The 18,990-nt window shown below is 42.2% G+C and overlaps 2 protein-coding genes across 6 annotated transcripts; one reads left to right on the plus strand and one right to left on the minus strand.

The window, feature by feature from the left end:
* Positions 1–5,302: 5,302 nt before the first annotated feature.
* On the plus strand, positions 5,303–8,699 carry scoca (short coiled-coil protein a). 2 transcript variants are annotated; one of them, XM_034553105.1, is made up of 4 exons: positions 5,303–6,190; positions 7,256–7,327; positions 7,437–7,517; positions 7,897–8,699. In XM_034553105.1, the coding sequence occupies exons 2-4, from the start codon at positions 7,309–7,311 to the stop codon at positions 8,037–8,039; spliced, it is 243 nt and encodes an 80-aa protein (XP_034408996.1). In that variant the 5' UTR covers positions 5,303–6,190; positions 7,256–7,308; the 3' UTR covers positions 8,040–8,699. The 2 variants fall into 2 exon arrangements, with proteins under 2 accessions (XP_034408996.1, XP_034408904.1); XM_034553013.1 differs by having other exon boundaries at positions 5,309–6,194.
* Positions 8,700–10,130: 1,431 nt separating this feature from the next.
* clgn (calmegin) lies at positions 10,131–18,990 on the minus strand. Of its 4 annotated transcripts, none has more exons than XM_034552887.1 (15): positions 18,744–18,990; positions 16,564–16,890; positions 16,345–16,418; positions 16,138–16,196; positions 15,597–15,738; positions 15,362–15,443; positions 14,975–15,167; positions 14,609–14,798; positions 14,377–14,490; positions 14,122–14,278; positions 13,660–13,875; positions 13,385–13,501; positions 13,166–13,295; positions 12,830–13,035; positions 10,131–12,302 (listed from the first exon to the last, which is right to left on the minus strand). In XM_034552887.1, the coding sequence occupies exons 2-15, from the start codon at positions 16,888–16,890 to the stop codon at positions 12,228–12,230; spliced, it is 2,082 nt and encodes a 693-aa protein (XP_034408778.1). In that variant the 5' UTR covers positions 18,744–18,990; the 3' UTR covers positions 10,131–12,227. The 4 variants fall into 4 exon arrangements, with proteins under 4 accessions (XP_034408778.1, XP_034408805.1, XP_034408798.1 ...); XM_034552914.1 differs by having other exon boundaries at positions 11,586–12,302; positions 12,830–13,029; positions 13,181–13,295; XM_034552907.1 differs by having other exon boundaries at positions 11,586–12,302; positions 13,181–13,295.

The raw sequence follows: 18,990 nt of genomic DNA on the forward strand, positions 1-18,990 counted from the left end.
GAGTGTTTGTGTGTGTGTGTGTGTGTGTGCGCGCGCGCGCTCCCCCCGCAGAGTATGTGTGAGTGGGATGAGGTTGAGGCAGGAAGAATAGAGTGAGGGAGAAAGGGGGAGAGGGGAGGTGAAAGGGAGGAAACATGTTGGGGAAGATCGTAAACTAACACTGTAGCCTTTCATGGCTGCCTGCAAATCCCGGAGTAGATTTTTAAAGGAACAGGACGGACGGCTTGATGGACGGATTAATGGATGGATTGATGGATAGATGCCTTGTTTGCCTGCAAGCTGCTGCATATTTTAGTCCAATTCAATAAGTCAAATGGATAAAGCTGCAAGGCGGGACAGACACACACATTTAGCATCTCACGTGTTTCTTTAGCACAGTTTTACTGAGTGTGCATATGCAACTTTGCTTTTTATTTTATTTGTACTGTTTTTAACCTCATCCTTTTCACTCTATCCTTGATTAAAGACATACACAGCTTGACAAGTTAGAGAGTCCTTTTACAGATTATTACTTCATTGTGCCTTTCTTTCCTTCTATGTCTTTCTCACTTTACTCTCAATGACAAACAGGAGAGAAAGGAATGAAAACACTGACAGATAGATAGCAGTGTTTTCATGGCTTGTAATACCGCCCCATAATAAAATGAGAAACAACTGTTTCAACAACATCAGCAAAGGAACAAAAAAAAAAGTGGCTAGTGTGCTCCGTCCATCCTGCTATGTTTAATTTGAAGGGAATGTCTGTACTTTCATTCTATTTTTTAGAGGAGAAACTATGGAACAACATGTTCAAAAACAAATGAATCAGTGGAGGAACAAAAAACATTTATTAATCATTCTTTCAAGACCCCTGAGGAAACATTTTCATATTCATTGGAGAGGTCAGAGATTACGGCAGAAATAAAACAGCATGTTCACTCATTTTCTGACACTGTCCCAACATATACTAGAAACTAATTACAAGTGTTTTTTTTACCGTGTACTGCGTCACATTGAGAAAATTAAAGAAAAGGTCACCATTTGGTAAATGTATATAACATGTAGTTTGGATTTGGGACCCAGCTTGAGTGTTTGGGCCCTCCTCAAACTATGCCTCTGGTAATTTTCTAATTTGAATTCCATAATCACTCAATTATAGAAAACTCAAGAGAAAACTCTTTTATCACAAGACAGAATCTATGCAGAGATTCAGTTGGACTCATTCATAACACACACACACACACACACACACACACACACACACACACACACACATGCACACACACACAAACTGAGGATACTGTAGGGAGACACAAACATGCTGATGTGCTCAGTACCAGTTTAGCTGGAGACGGGCAGATGGACGAGTGCTCTTTTTACAGCCTCTTCTCCTTCCTGTGTGTGTGTGTTTGTGTTTGTTTGTGTGTGTGTTTGTGTGTGTTTGTGTGTGTGTGCCCAATGCCTAGCATAACACTGGCAGAGCGTCGGTGCCAAAGTGGGCATCTGGTCTGTGGACTATCACAGGAGAGAGAGAGGCTAGAGAACAGTAACACCAATATAAACCCTCCTCTCTCTGGCTCTCTCTAAAGTTGTGGATGCAGCTAATCCTGCTTCAGATATTGTTCTGGTTTCCTGGATGTCACTGCTTAGCAATAATTAACTACACACAGTACACAAAGAAAAGGAGAGAAAGCCACTGGTTTCAGATTTCGACAACAAACAGTTGTGCATTTAATATACAAAAACAGAGAAACATGTACGCACACACAAACACACACAGGGGCCAGATTAAAGGTCAAACACTCTCAGTGTATTCACTTTCTGTCAAAATAAAGCTGGGTATTTCAGTGTGCTTCTTCCAGGTTGTGTTGGGGTCAACCTGCCTCTGGGGCCCAGATATCGCAGGTGTTAGAACACTGACCACTAACCAACACACACACACACACACGCACACACACACACACACACACACACACACACACACACACACACACACACACACACACACACTGAATTTCACACCTATCTCTTTCACTCAAAATGTCTAAACAGGGGAACGGCTGCTGTTGTGTCACCAGCCAAGTTGAGTTGGCAGTGTCATTCTTTATACTGTGTGAGTGATAAAGCTGATCTGTGGTCAGCAGCGGGGCTCAGGGAGAGGCGATCATGCTGCAGTTTGAAGGTACCGTTTGGATTATAAGCAAACTGTTGCGTGTTAATGGCGACCCCTTTCCGCGGGAAATTGTTCCTATAAACGTCACTGTCTTTCTGGCTTTATGGGGCGAGTGAATCCTCTGCAAACACACACTCGTGCGAACACACACTCACACAACAATACATAAAGCAAATAGTGACACTGATCATCACGGTCATGCAAACAGAACAGAGCGTAGATGCTCTAAAGCACCATCAAATGTGAGCATGGGCACAAATATGTAATACAAATATAACACAAACACAGAAAAAGCAGATGCAGACAAATTATCTGTCAGGCAAAACCACACTGTCGTAATTCATACTATCTGCAATGTATGTAAGTGGTTATTTTCAACTGGCTAGACTTACCTGATCTGACTTGCCTGCTAGAGCGTCCTTCTCTTGTTTGTAATACTATGTTATATGACATAGTCTTTCCAGTCCTTTACACTATTATTCGCTCGTATCTGTACAGATTGTAAAGCCCTCTGAGACAAATTCGTAATTTGTGATATTGGGCTATATAAAATAAACTGAATTGAATTGAATTCAACATCTTTAAGCAGCATTTGTCTTCTCTTGCATCCCCATTAAACACTATTATTTATAAAATAGTAACAAAGCAGAAAAAGACATTGAAAATCCTCTTTTCCCCAAAAAATTGTAACGTCATGTTGAAATGAGTTATGATTTGACCAAACTCAACTTGTTTGCCTCATGGAGATTAAAAGTGTCCTGGCCAACAAGAGTTTCAGAGCTTTCAACCACTTCACAGGGTCTTTCTCTTATGGTGCAACTACAGGTTTATTTTCTTAGGTAGCTGTTAGTAAACTGTTTCTGCAAAATATAGTATACAGGTTTACTACATTTTTGTTAAACTTGCTAAAACATTTTTTTCAGAATAGAGTCTTAAACTGAACATAAAGCTCAATACCATATTTCTCGTTGCTGTGTGTGTGTGTGTGTGTGTGTGTGTGTAAACTGCAACATCATTGCAGGTTGCTGTCAGATGGAGCATGATGGACTCTGATACTTGTCCCTGATCTGCAGTATTCAGCATTAACCACCAGAGTGCAGGCTGCTCCCACAGATCTAAAGGCTGGTTTCCCTTCATATCCCCCTCCTGTAATTTTAGGTCAACACTGCTCTGAGGTGTTGTCTAATTAGGTGAAAATACACAAATAATCAGGGCAAATGTATACTGTCATGCAGATGATGTGATACAGCACGGCAGATTTGTGATGTTCTGGCTTTTGAGCAAAATGGAATAAAAACAACAGACCAAACAAAAAGCAGGAACATCTGACTGTGAACAGCACACACTCTTATTGTTCAGCTTAATGTGTGACCAAGTGTGTGCCTCCGCTCTGCCTTCACGGCTCCCTTTCACGTGAGCAGACTGGGACTTGAACTTTCACCCCTGATGGCGCAATATGTCTGTCTATGATTTTGCCCTGTGATCACCATGGCAACCCACTCTCTTGACAACCCTGTAACACGAGCCACCAGTCAGGTAGGGCAGGTAACAGTGACGATGGGAATGGTTCAGGTGGTAGGTGTGTGGAGGCGGGGCTTAAAGAAGAAAGTAAGAGAGAAGAGACGAGAGCAAAGTTTAAACAGAGAGAAAGCTCTGACACTAATGAATGAGTCTGTGAGTTAAAAACAAAAAGGAAACATGCTGGAAGAAGGAGAGGAGACTCACACCATTAATGTCGAGGATGATGGGACATTCACTAACATCTCTCTGGGAGACGATACAGGTAAAGCCTCAAGGGACTATTCTGCAATTGTCTTTTTTGTTGTGTTTTTTTTAAGTAAGCCCTTTTCTGGGCTGTACTACAAACACTGCATTACTAATAAGTTCCTTATCATCTGCAGCTGAGTAACCAACACACATCATTTCTAAATCCCTCTTATTAAATTGTCTTAAATTGTGAACTTCTTTCCTTTTTGTGTTTCCTACAGACACGTTGTGATAGACAGCATTACTATCTCAAAGATATACTGTAAAGATAGAACATGCTATTCAGGTGTGAAGGGACTATTTGTCACAAACAGAAAGTTATTAAACGTGTGTGAATGAACAAATGAGGCCAGCTTGTAAAACCAGAGTGGCATGTTGTTGTGTTGTGCTGTGACAGGACAGAGGTGTGGCTCCTACCCAAGCTACATGCCTGTAGTTTTGGTATTCACTGCATATAATATAGGAAGAGTATTTTTACTTTAACTAAAAAGTTTGCATTCTCAAGAGTTTGTAATTTAGGTTAGGGTTAGGCAATACTGGGGTTTGAGAGTAAAGGGGAATATTTGGCTCTTTGTGTCTGTCTGCTGTTTAATACTGAGCAGGTAATGTACAGACGGTATGAGAGCAGAGAGAATGAACCAATACAGTAGAGTTGTTGCCTGGACGGCTAAACGATGAGGGGAGCTCCAGATTCAGGTGATGATTATCTGTAGGTTCCTCATTACAAGGGACTTCACAGTCACACCGTTTTCACACTGTTGTTTGATATATTGTTCAAAAAGTATATATTATATTATCTTTCTTTAACAAAGGTTAAAGTAAATTTCATAAGCGATAACCCCCCCCCACCCTTGCTTGTGTCAAATTTCATTCACTCATGGGTTTTGCCTCTACAGCCGTACATGGCCTGGTATGACCACTAATGAGGTATGAGCTAATGTTAGTTAACGTGAGATAGATATAGGCCTACTGTTGTGCAATGATTCCTGTCTTCTTGTACTACTGCAGTGGTTCTCAAACTTTTTCTGTCACGCTCCACTTCGGAGGAAGAAAAATGTTCATGCACTACCGCCCCAACAATATTGTAACAAAACGGTCAATGCTGAATTTTTATTTAAAATAACTTTTTGTGACTCCTCCATCTGTGCTTTTTCAAATAATAGAATAAAGAAAGTTGCACTTTTAAGTAAACGAGATTACTCCATCAGACAAAATAAAATAAAATGTGCAATCGCTTTGGTAGTTAAATGCAAACAAAGTTATATCTGTGCAAAACAATAACAAATATTTGGCAAATAAATTGTTTATTTGGGCTGCAATTAACCTGTTTTGCAGTGAATATATTTTCAAGATAATAACAATAAAGTGCAACCTGTGAAAAACTAAAGTAAACAAGTTCAAATATTTGGCAATAAAGAGGTGTACACTAAGGTCAGAGTGCTCTGCAGTCTCTAAAATCTTAACTTGCAAATTAATTAAAGCTTGGATTTCTTATGTGTTCACTAAAAAAGAGCTGGAAAGTACATATTTTGAAATGATAGTAGTTGATGATAGTAGTTGATGATAGTAATGATAGTAGTTGGGGGTACAGCAGGGTATCTCACAGGGATTGGGCAACACACACACACACACAAAACACACACACGCACACACACACACACACACACACACACACACACACACACACACACACACACAGACAGTAGGAAGGCAAACGAGAGGGTGAGAAAAATCTGACTGGTCATAGATGGCTTTCGGCTGAAGCAGCAGGGTCCCCAGGGTTTGATTTGGCTAACAAGCAGCATATGGACTCCTCAGATCGAGCAGAGACACAGCACAGAGGCTGCAAGAATACTACACCCAGACATGTATTAATGTTCACAAAAGGCTGGCAACCACTCCATTCATGCACACGGACAGACAGACAGACAGATGGAAAGAGAGACAGTGGGATGGAAATATATCTAGATGCACAAAAACAAACGTCTACGGTGTAGTGGGAACGATATGGATGGTCGGGTTGTCTTTGCCACTGTCTTGTATGTGATGTTATACCGGTGGAAATGACTGAAGGCCTGAGCGTCTGTGGGGACTGCAGCAAGTGTGTGTGCGTGTGTTTGCCTGTGTGTGCGTGTGCGCAGATTGGCACCCCCTGTCGGTCGGTGTGGTCACGCACAGACGGTGACGTCGCCATCATCATCATCCTCTTCACCACCACCACATAGTCTGTTTACAGGGTCACTCCGCTAAACGGAGCACACATTTCTCGCTGTAGGTGAGTCTAAACGCCGATATGTGCCAGTTAGTTAACTTAGTTAGGTTATTTGTGTCAAAGAAAATGTCAGTAACTACATCACAGGTCGCCTTTTCATATCCGTTTGAAGCTAACTAGCAGCTGCAGTTAGCTTGTAACATTAACAGATGGCTTAACGTAACTCTGGGTGATGTACGTTTGTGAAATGTATTTATCAAAGAGTCGCTTCTAAATATCAGACGATTTCATTTTGGCTGGTTTTGGTGAGTAACCGATTGTGTATCAGGTGTTGACGTAGCTAGCAGTCTGTGTAGCTAGCCACACCGCTGACACCAGTTAGCATAGCTACTAAACTAGCTAGTCCATTTATCGGACACGTCTGTCTTTTCTTCCGTGACTAACGTTAGGTGTCACAACGTGTTCGGCCGTTCTCGTGATGAGGTCCGCGCTAATAGAAGGACAGCAATAGATGCATTGACGTGGAAGACGAAATGATGAGCAAAGGAAAGGCCAGAATAAATTAGTTGGACTGTATCAGACCGCCCAGCTAGCTGTGTGACTTTCCGTTAACGGGAGATGCGATGTTCTGTGTAACGTTGTTTTTTTCCCACAAACGAACGACTGTAAATTCGGCGTTAGTCGCTCGTTTATTTGTGGCTGTCGTAGCCAATACCAAGCTGTAGGCAGCATCACCTCATCACCTCACACCCCTGGGCGCGGTGTCAGCTCCCATCTCCCTCAGTAGGCAGGGATAGCATGCCTCAACTTAATTTATTAGCTTCTAATATCAAGTAAAACAATAAACCTTCATGAAATCACAAATGGAAAAAAAGAATTTCACGCAACAAAAGCAACTTTTCAATTTATCCATGAATGTGAGCACCCTTAGTTCCTCTTACCACCTTGACAAAACAGTTTTCCAGGGAAACCCTGGTCCCCTGGTCATTGGTGTTATTCATATGAAAAGAGGAGTACATGATGTCAGGAATCTCTGCCAGCATTTGAAATATTTGTCACGCTAGACATCTAAGTATTATGGCTGCTTTAAGGAGCTTACAGTGTCTGTTCTTGTTCTTTTACAGTGGACAGTGGATCTGCAGCCCTGTATACTAAACAGGAGAACGAGCTTTTCATCATGAACTGCGATATAGATGGTATGCCTGCAACCGTGCAACTATGTGAAACACCATTATGTCTGATCATGTAAAAATAATGAGAACATATTTAAATTCGTATTTGTATTTGCATTTGTATCTATTGCAGGAGACATGGAGAACCAGGTGGAGATGGAGGAGAAGACGAGGTTAATAAATCAAGTTTTGGAACTTCAGCACACACTAGAAGGTAACACACACAGCTGTATCTGTGCAAGCAAATAAGACCCCAAGCATTCTTCTTGCCCTCTCTCTTCACCACCAAAACATATCCCTCTTTAATGCTCTTTTAAGCACGGAGTTGAATGCTTCTCGCTGCTCTTTTCTCGCTATATTTTTTTTCAACTGGGAAATAAATCTATAAGATGAATTCCAGCTAGGGAATTGTGTTGTTAAATATGATAACTAAGTTACATACAGTGACTTGACGGCCAAAACAGTTTAATTAGACTAAATGTCACCAACCAGATTTCCGTTGTCAGGCTATCAGTGTTGTTATGCATGTTATACAAATAAATGTCAACTTAATAAATAAGTTGAGTAGACAATGGACTTTGTCTTTGTTCTAGACCTCTCAGCGCGTGTTGACGCAGTCAAGGAGGAGAACCTGAAGTTAAAATCTGAGAACCAAGTCCTTGGGCAGTATATTGAGAACCTCATGTCTGCCTCCAGCGTCTTCCAGACCACCGACACCAAGAGCAAACGGAAGTGAGGTACCCTCAGAGAAAAACAAAGTCCCAGGCCAGCAGCTGGGAGATGGAACCCACCACTGAGACATGGAAAGGGGTTTGTTTTATTAGCAGATCTGGGTTACTTTAACCCTTCTAGAGTCGGAACTAACTATTTAATTATAAAAAAATATAAACTGACTTTGTCACTTGTCCTGCTGACTCAGAAATAGATACATTTAATGTTAGTTTGACCCAGGTCTGTTTTGCAGCAGCACCCTCTCCACACTAAAAACATAACCAGACTATGTACATGAAGTGGTTAAGGGTCATTTGTACTGTCAGTTTCTTCTTGATGCTCTCTGTCAAAGTAGTATTTGTAAAATAATTCTTTGTTCGGCTTTACCTGCTTGGTTTTGTGTTTGAGGAAAATTCAGATTTTGTGTGTTTTTTTCTCACAGGTCTCAAACTGACCTGTAAGTGGATGAAAACAAACCAACAATATTCCAAATACTGGTTGACCATAAAGCTCATTTCAACACTGGTTTATGTTTTTTTTTTTTTGTAAAATATTTTTTACATCAGCTGGATCTGAGTTTTTCAGTAGGTCTTGGATGTAATCATGTTGATAGGAAACATGACTATTCTGCCATTTAAAGCGGGCACATGAACAGTATTAGAGAATAAAATGTATTTGGATTGCATGTATGAGTTTTTTATTATTATTTAAAAGTGTAGTATATCTAATGACATGTCATTAAATCAATAATCCCTAAATTACAGGATGTATGAAGCTGAGTGGATACTAGATATAGGTACCATTGAGAGCTCAGCAACAATGTAAGTAAAAGCACAGATAAACAGTCATGTAGATTTCATAAAAGTGAAAATCTTAACTTAACACCAATGACATTTTATTGCAAGTGGTCCCATTTTTAAATGACAATTACACCATTTTTTTTGTTTTGCACTTAGAAGTATTTGTAACCCTTTCAGTTTATGTTGTGAATGAGTGTTGTGGCCCAGACTGTAATGTAAGAGAGACAAAGGAAATAGTCATAAATGCTGCTGGGCTGATTCAGAGACAAACCCTGCATTATAACATTTTGTTATGGGGGTGGACTAGATGAGCCAGATGACACGGAGGGAAGAAAGGAATGCTTCCCCCTTTAACTGCAAGCAGTAAAGAGGCCTTGAGTGCTATTGATCCATTCAGCCAGGCCTGGAGTACACCACCTGCTAGAAGGGGCTCGACTGTAAAATGTGCTGATGTCCTTAGTGCACAGCCGAGTGGAAGGCGTGTCCTCCAAGACTCCTGCGTCAGATAAAGACAAGGTCATGTAATCTGAAAACATTTGCATTTCCTTTTAAATTTAAATATATAAATAATATCGTGAAATAAGTAATTGACGTGTAAACATCAAGTGTGTGTGCGGTGCTGTTTGAAAGGGGTGGACTTATTATGGGAGGCTATAAACACTGTATATGCTGTAATTTATTGAGGTTATTTAGATATTTTAAACAGTTGTACAGTAGAATGTCTTTAATTTCTGTCTGGCATGCTGAATATGCCCAACCGACACACCCTGGTATCAACTGTCTTGTGTGTAGACAGACACCCTGCAGCTTTGCCTTTAAACTGTTTTCTTTTGTTTTAATAAAAACCTAAGATCACTTCTTTCTCTGGGTCTTTTGTCAACTGACCACATTCTACATTAACTTTTAAGAGAGCAACAGAACATTTTTGATTTTTGTTGTTGTATTAAATAGTTTTATTTTCAAGAGCAATGTACAATTTGCAAACAAATGTAAACAGATTTCTGCCAGACTCTGGCAAGAACATGAACTACAAAAGCTTGAGACAATAATATAAAACAAATAAATTATCAATGTTTTTCCCAGGCAATAATCTTGCATCTGAACTCCAGTTAGTCTAGATATGCTGTGCACTGGCTGAATGAGACATGTTTTTGCAGGTTTATAGCTAGCAATTTGCTGCAGAAACCCACTAATCTTGTCTTATTGACAACGGATGGCCAAGGCATTCAGTGACCGAGACCTAGACCTTTAAGAGAGACCTAGATTCAAAGCACATCAGTGGCATATATTTAAGAAAACTGCCTCAAGTCATTCCAAACACTGCAATATTAAATCTTTATTCTTACAAGCATAACACAAATCTTAAACAAAATCAATAAATAGGGTTGTCTGTGATAATCCTCATTTTTTAAATTTATTTAAAATAAAAAATAAACTGATGCTCCTTACAAACAAACTATCTAAAATCTAAACGGAACAACCATTTTCATAGAGGTAAACCTTTAAACCTAAGTTGAAGCAATTTATCAGCTGAAATGTCCCAACTCTGCAATGACATCTCAAACAGCCTTTTCTAGCATCCTTGCCTCCTGTTCAAACAAGGAAGGACGTTTGCCAAACTGTGTCCTCGAACATGTTCTTAAAAATAACAAGGACACAATCAAGGGCATAGGTTTGGTCTCAGCATTGGTAGGGAGTGGGACACACTAAAACCATTTAAAGCAGAAGGCTGGGTCGTTCTTTTTTTCCAAAGTGGTCTTTTTGATGGTTATACACACTCAAAACAAAGTACCTTTTTCAATGTAATGCAGCCACAGATACTGACTATATCACTTTGCCTGAAACCGTAACTTCTTGTGCTGAAGGATCAGGCTGTATGGTTCAGTCCCCATGTCCAGGACACTGCTACACTCACTTCATGACGGTCACTGTCACTCAAATGGACTGTTCCCTAAAGAGCAAAGAGAACTTATCCTAGTCCGCACATGCATGTTTTAACATAATAAGTCACTTAAAACAGGTAGACAATGTTTACACTGTCAGCCATGATAATACACCTCAACACAGAATCAATGTAAGACCTCACGTGAAGCCCTGATGGTCCAGCTGCTGCTTTCTCAACCTGATTTCTGAGTTACCTGAATGCATTTCAAAATAATGCCTTAATGAATAAATGTAGACCTTACGAGTGGTATATGTATTTATCTTGAAAGCAATTTAGAATATTTAGGTAATAGGTTCAGGTTTTATGAAACAGCCTTGTTTTTTTATTCAACATCACATAATTCACAATCCAAAAGTGCTGACATAAAGTCAGATTCCCCAAAAGTCCTTCAGTTTCCTTGCTAATGCATGAGAAAATGGTAATTCTTAACAACATGCCATGAGTAAGACCTCACCTGGAGCCCTGGTGGTCCAGCTGCTGCTTCCTCAACCTGATTTCTGAGTTTCCTGAATGCATCTCAAAAGGATGGAGATATCTCTTCGGATATCTCTTTTCTTTTTTGGTGTAATTTTCCTAACTACAAAGCACAACAGGGTCAACAATATCAATGCTGAAACCAAACGAAAATACTAATATGAGGCTTTATCATTTCCTGTCGTATTTAGTAGCTTACCGTGACTCTCTTTCTGCAAGTTACGATTCACGGTGTTTCTGACACTTCAGCCAATTAAATTACAGCATGGCCAGCTCGAGGGCACATTGGAAAACGTGGAAATGTATTTTTCACTCTTCTGGGCGACGAACATAATATAGATAATAATACGAATGAGTTTACAAATTTATTGTGAACAATTATTTTTTCAAATTAACAACATATTGGTGGGGACCATATGCAAACCTACGCCCTTGGACACAATGATAAAGCCTAACTTCTGAGATGTAGCCCCTATGATATGCTGTAAAATGGTTTGAACAACTGGTGCGGAGACCGCCCTCCGCCATTATTCTCAGAGGAGACGGACTACGACGGCATATATTCAGAGCGAAGAGTGACAGCAGAGATGGGGTGAACAGGAAAAGTGGTGGAAGAGGTGGGCCTTTTCAGGGTGACAGGCTTTTTTTGACAGAAGAGAATAAACGATGAAGAAAGCGTAGAAGCTCAGGATGGAGGAAGAAAAACATCTAAATGCAAAGAATCTCCAGGGGATAGATTCATCTGATTGTTCATTGAGCAGGCAGGAGGAAGAGACTAGACGAGGTGAGGGATGAATGATGTGGTTTGGGAGACTGCGGCCCTGTGATGGGTGTAGCCGAGGGATGGTGCGGCTGGGGTGACTGCAGGCTACCGGGTGGTTTGGAGGAAATATATGCTGCTCTGCTCAGAGAGGGCGGAGCAGCAGCTGAGACGGCCCTTCCACCTCCTCTTCATTGGGGGAGAAAGGAGACAGGCGGCATGGGGTTCACCTCTTTAGTCTTTCCGTACCCTCCTCTTTCTCACAGCTTGTTTGTGGCTCTCTTCAGCGACTTCTCCTCCCTCTTTCGGCTGTGAGCCACAATTGGAGTAAAAGAAAAAGAAAAAATGAAAATTTTAATCACGAGACATAAAACATCCCTCTTGCATTTGTCGCATCACCCAAATGTTAACAAATCAAGTGTGGAGTTAGCCCCCCCGTTACAGGGTGTCTAGACTTTGCGTCAAATCAAATCGATTAGATTAGATTAAATTAAGACCTTTTAAATGCCAAGTGGAATGAAATACATGATCACTCTAAAGATGAAGGACACAGTGTCTGACACATGAGCTAGTCTAGACAGGAGGGAGGTGGGACGATAACGTTCAGTGTGTCGTCTGCAGGCCACATGAGACCATGCGTGTGAGTATATGATCAAACGAATGGTCAATGTGAGTTATAAGAAGGGGTTCCCATCAGATACCAAGAAAATATAAATGAAAGATAAAGTAGGTGGTAAAATCTAAGAATCTTTTTTCAAGTATTAATTCCAAGAGTAGATCTCTACCAACATCATCAGTTCATGGTTCAGGTAAGAATAACTCACAATGACACTAACCTCCACTTCTAATGTTCTCTCAGGAGCTTTGCTCTCCTCTGCTTCCTCCTCCTCCTCCTCCTCCTCTTCTTCTTCCTCCTCCTCCTCCTCTTCTTCTTCTTCCTCTTCCTCTTCTTCATCGTCGTCGTCGTCTTCTTCCTCCTCCTCCTCCTCATCTAGATTGTCACCTTCCGCATCGGCATCATCCTCCTCAGCCCCTACTGTTGCTTTTGAAAGAGAAAGTAACGGTGATGACAGTAAGGACAAATAAATATGACTAGTAGCAAACAATGTTGCAAAAGACCTATACAGCAACAACAGAAGAGTGTGTGTGTGTCCTGGGTTTGACCCTCGAACCTGCAGCTGGGGCACCTTCTGCAGCCTCAGCCGCTTTGTCTTCTTCATCTCCTGCCGCCTCCTCTTCATCCTCCTCTTCATCAGCCTGAGGAGGATCCACCTTCTTGTAGACATAGTCGTCATCTGATTTCTATGACACAAACAGGAGATCACAGTCTTTCGCATAAATTGAGAATCAGAAACATGCAATAAATACATGACTCATTAGGTTCACAGTACCTTTGGCCAACAGAAGAGCACAGCCAGTCCAACAGGCAGGCCAACTGTGAGTATGTAAATCACCCAGAGCCACGGCCGTTCCTCTGCTGCAATCATCAGCTGAGCAAAAATCCCCGGCTGGTGGGATTGAGGAGCAAAAGACAAGGGACCAGGGCAAGAGCAAGTAGTGAGCCTTTTTGAACCTCTTCATAAACTATATGTACAAAGTGACAATGTAAGTGTCTGTGAGGGTGCTGCTCTATGTTCCTTTTGCCCTTACAAAACATCACACTGACCTCGTTAGCGCTGGCCACCAGTTTCTTCAGCCCCCAGCTGTCGGAGGCCCAGCGGTCAGCCACCTCCTTGTGAGAGGTGATAATGAAGTTGTCAAAGTAGATCTCTGCGGTCATGGACCACAGCTCCAAGCCCACAGCCTTGAAAGGTGTCATCCTGAACGGCTGCAGGTCCTCAAAATATTCTGGGTTATTGATCTTATGCGGCTTCCAGACTCCCTGGGACAAGAATGTAGAGGTAAACAATGATGATGGCATCAGCTGGTGCACAAACATACGGCATCTCCAACAGGACAGGTCAGAGCTCTTACAAGTAATACAGCGAGTGACCTGGCAGAGTGCCATTGTGTGCACTTTATTATTTGTGCTTGAATTAAAAAAAAAGTTAGGAACAGTTAATAAAAGAGAAATAAAATAAAACGCCAATAAGCCCAAAACTCCTGGTTGAGATATAGTTATAGTTACCTGATAGTTGGGATTGTCCAACAGAGGTGCTTTCCACTTGCCCTTGTATTGAGGGTTGTTGATCTGGGGATGCTTCCACACCCCACAGCCGGGGGCCATCTCACAGGCTGGGTTAGGAATCTGCGGGGCTTCCCACTCTCCATCCATCTCCTCGTCCCTGCACACAGAGAAGAGCTGTCAGGCTTGATCGTTTCCTTCCCATAACATCATTCTGGCTGCATGTTATGGCTTTGCTTGGTGAACATGTTCATTTACCAGTCTTCTGGTTTCTCAGCGTTGGGGTCGGAGACAAACTCTAATTCGTCGTCCAACCAGCCCTCTGGCTTCAAAGCGTTGGGGTCTTCAATCTTTGCTGGAGCATCTTCTTCCCTGAATCACACACAGCCATGTTTGTTATTGATCACTAGGTCACTGAGGCCCTAACATTTAAACAGGTACAATCTGCAACTAAATCTGTACTGTCTACTAGTATGTGAGTTGCAGTCACCAGTCATCGGGCTTGGCAGCCTCAGGGTCAGGAATCTTGGCCCTCTCATCCCAGTCCTCTGGCTTAGAGTCATGGGGGTCATCTATCTCTTTGGGTGGATTGACTGGAGGCACCACGTCATGCAGCAGGTTGCCCCGGCTCACACTGGACTGGTCTATAAACATCTCGTAGCTGTTGTCTGGGTTCAGGACTAACAAAGGGGGAAACATGCTGAATGAATATCTGAGCAAAATGAGAAATGTACATTTTATAAAAGCACAGATGGGTATGCAGAAGTAATTGTGGTATGTAAGCAATTGCATATAAAAGACACATTTCAGACAGATATAAAAACATTGATATTCTCTTTTCGAATTGTCTCTGTACCCAGAGTGTAGAGGTGAGTCTTCTTGTCAGAGTAGAACTTCTTGAGGTCAACATCTGCCCTCTTGGCGTGCTTCTCCTCCGTGTCTTTGTTCAGAGGATTCTGGTGGCGGAAGATGAAGTGCAGCTTGTAGTCCTCGCCACACTTGTCTGGGCCAAACATGAGGGTGTACGGTGTACGGTCATGGAATTGCTCCTGAAGTGAAGGGTAAATAAAGTAAGTCTCTTTAGTTTACATCTGGAAAACCGTAACCCAGTTCTACCACATGTACACAAGACAGAGGAGGAATGCTCTGAAGGTTTTGGATTCCCACCAATATTAAACAGCCTTTGTACATTAAAACATTACACATATACAAAGCAAGGTAGAACGACAACATGTATACCAACCAGATTTAGATTGCCAGTGTCTGAAAGCAGTTTGATGTATGCTCCACCACAGTCAATACCATCCTGGAAATTCACCTCATACCTGCAACCAGAACACAACAAAACAACTTAACAATTCCAGTCACATTATTTCACATGGTTTTGTAAAGTTGGCAATGCAAATAAGAAGATTTAAGTCACACACGTATCCATCCACTAAACACTGTAGGTCATGGAAAAAGTGTCTTGAACTTACTGTACGACCAGAGTTTCATCCTGGAAGACAAAGGGTTTGTTCAGCATTGCGGAGATAGCGTGGTGTTTGGCCCGGGACTTGAGCACCAAACCCCGGTCTCCTGGAACTTTGTTCTCCTTCAGCTGCTCCACAGCCCACTTCCCTACAGCCAGAGAGACGTTCAACATTTATCGTCATGGTGCGGTCGCAGAGTCTCTGCTTGAGGCAGCTTTAGTTAGTCTACATAAAAGTGCAGTTAAGTGTCCCGAACTGAGCCTTTGGACCTCATTTCACAGCGATGACGTTGCAAATTGTTATCCTAACCAGTAGTGATGGTGGCCCAAAAAAAATACAAGACCCATGTAAATATCGTTATTTATTTTATATGTTATTTATTTATATGTTATTTATTTATATTATATTATTTATATGTGAAAAGTTAGTCTGTACAAGGTAAAGATAATAACAGCAAGTTGTGCCCCTGTACAAGCTCTCATACGCACACATCAAGATAAGCCAAGAAGGTGGGGCGAAAAACAATAATAAAAAAAAAGGAACACACCGTCATATTTGGCGATGTCATCATCTGCATCCCCCTTCACTGTCTTTGACAGCTGCCAACTATGGAGATCAACAAGAACATGTGAACACACTACAACCACTGATTGTGTAAGTTTATCCCTGGTCAGAGGCTCATTTATCCTAGCATGAATTAAACATTTAAACTGTATTTTTAGCAGCCCTTGGAGGTAGATTTGTCAGGCTATACCTTTCCAGTGAGCCATCATCAAATGTCTCTGCAAAGTAGACCTCTCCAGTGGGGACAGGAGTCTTGTATGTTACCTGGGGAACCAAAAACATAAATTAGAAGTTAAGCTCCAGGCCAGGTTAATGTTCCGTAATCCAAAACTTTGCAACTGTAAAGAAAACCTTTTCCACACTTCAGTTTCCCAAATGACCTTTACTTAACCTATGACCCATTTCTGACCTGGAAGGAGACATTTGCATCCATTCCAGCCCTCCCGCTTGCTGTGCCGTCTGTCTCATCCGAGTGGTCTTCATCCATCACTGTCGCCGCCTCCGCCGCCGCCGCCTCCTCCTCCTCCTCCTCCTCCTCCTCCTCCTCCTCCTCCTCCGCTGCCGCCGCCTCCTCCTCCTCCTCATCTGCCATCAGAACCTTTAATTCCTCCTCGTCTAACCCCATATCTTCATCGATGTCTGAAATATCAACCTCAAACTGCTTCTCCTGGGGCTCCACAGCTGCCACAGCCAGCAAGGACAGGAGCAGCACACACCACATCCAACCCAGCTTCATCTGTGGGGGGAGGGGAGAGATAGCAGGAGGGGCAGAGTGTGCGATAAGGGCATCAGAGATGAGCATGGTGTGAGCAGGGCATGGTGAGGCAGGATGAGGGATGGAAAGAAGGGGCAGGTGTGAGATGTTATTTATGGAGAGCAATGAGGGCGGGGGAGGGGGGGGGGGGGGTGAAAGGATGAAAGCACAAGTGGGTGAGAGAACAAACTAAAAGCGATCACATGAGAACACAGTGCTACTTGATGTTGGACCCGTGTCCTCAGATCACTTCCGTATCTCACATTTTACCCCACAAAACCTTTAAGACTGCCCCAACTCTGCTGCAACTCATTCCCACCAGATACATCATAAAGATGGACTCCTTCTAAGCAGATGCCACGAATATCTGTAGCATACACATCTCTTTGAATTTATAATAGGTCCTCTTTCCCAAATACCCCTACTAGTCCTCATTTGTGACAGTAAATGCATCGAATTAGAATCTTTCTGTGTCCTAAAATGCATTTTAAACCCTACTTGCTGAATACTGGTACAATTCAGATAGTTCCACCAAACAGCGGCTTTAATGTCCCATTGATTAGGCCACACCTGCTCTCTCATCTTGAGAGCAGCCAGAATTGAAAAGCATCACTGCAGACAGCACAGCAGCACGCTTCCCTTCATTCCTAATCAACTTTAATTCCCATGCTGCTGTTGTTCTATAAGGTAACAGAGAGCAGAGGGATCAAAAGAATAAACATAAAAAGGGAGAGATGATAAAGCCAGAAAACAATTTAAAATATCTCATCTTGAAAAGCATCCATATGTTAGATCTTAATGCAAGCAATGCAAAAGTTTGTAAGACACCCCATGTTTCTGATCTGAATCACATTCGGCAGCGGATCACTGAGAGTCCTCAATGAATTGGCTTCAACAAGAAGGAGTCAAAGGTGGTTCGGCCTTGCTTGCTGACAGGACTACATGATGAATGCAGTAAAAATCCAAAACAAGCCATTTCCCAACTTAATTTAATTTAATTGATATATAAAAAGGACAATACACACACCACTCAACATTTCTATAAATAGCCAGTATGAGCCAGCTGGCTGATTTTCAGCTGTCCTTTGGCCTGTATGAAACCAGTCAAGTGATGGTTCAAATTTCCAGTCAACAAGCCATGCAGAGCAAAAGGAAACAGAAAAAAAGTACAATAATACAGCAACAATATCCACTATTTTGGAGAAAGCAACTCAAGGCACAACACAGCCAAGCCATACATATTATAACCATTTTGGGCGAGCAATAGGACGTAATTAAAATACGGCAATCACAATGTGGATCTCGATCAAATGTTAAAAAGATCCTGTTCCAAATGAGGACAATGGTACTATGACACATCTAACAACGCTATATAATAAATTAAAAGTCTCTAACAAATCCAACTAGCTATTCTATCTGCCTCCGGGTCACGGTTAACAGCGCCAGCAAGGTCCCGTTTGATCTGAGCATCACGAACCAAGAGACGCTTACGACTGAACAGATGTAGGAAGAGCACAGAAAAGGTCACGAGGAGCTAACATGGCTGCCGCCGATCACCGCAATATGTATCCAAACTCTTTTAATAAACGGCTGCGGCTGCAACACCTGCTCCGTTAGCTCGCGATGCTACGCGGGGCTCGCGGACGTCACGAACAGCGAACGTTAGCACAACACGAGCTTAGCTGGTTAACCAACGGGCTTATGCTCATGAAACAGCCACTGGAGATAAAAACGGAAAACATGCATGGACTGGACAGCAATGGGTAGCTTGCTGATTCGGTAGTAATGTCGCACAGGGAGCGATGGAGAGAATGAATGAGCGCACACAAACAAACCTTGCGCCTTTTTGTCAATTGCAGAGATGTCTAAAAGCTTTTTCTCCGCTTTGGGAAAACAAACAAACAAACAAACGGGGGGACGTATCTTGTGCCGAGAGGATCACCGAGGCCCCCGCAGTCTACCGCTATAAAATACACGGTCCTCGGCTGGAAAAGGATGGGACGTCGATGACAGCTTGGCCCCGGATAACCGTGCGCGGTTGACGAGCGCAAGAGAGTCCCTGCTAATGGGCATGACGCATGC

Source organism: Cyclopterus lumpus, chromosome 1 (assembly GCF_009769545.1).
Source record: "Cyclopterus lumpus isolate fCycLum1 chromosome 1, fCycLum1.pri, whole genome shotgun sequence".
Lineage (NCBI taxonomy): Eukaryota > Metazoa > Chordata > Actinopteri > Perciformes > Cyclopteridae > Cyclopterus > Cyclopterus lumpus.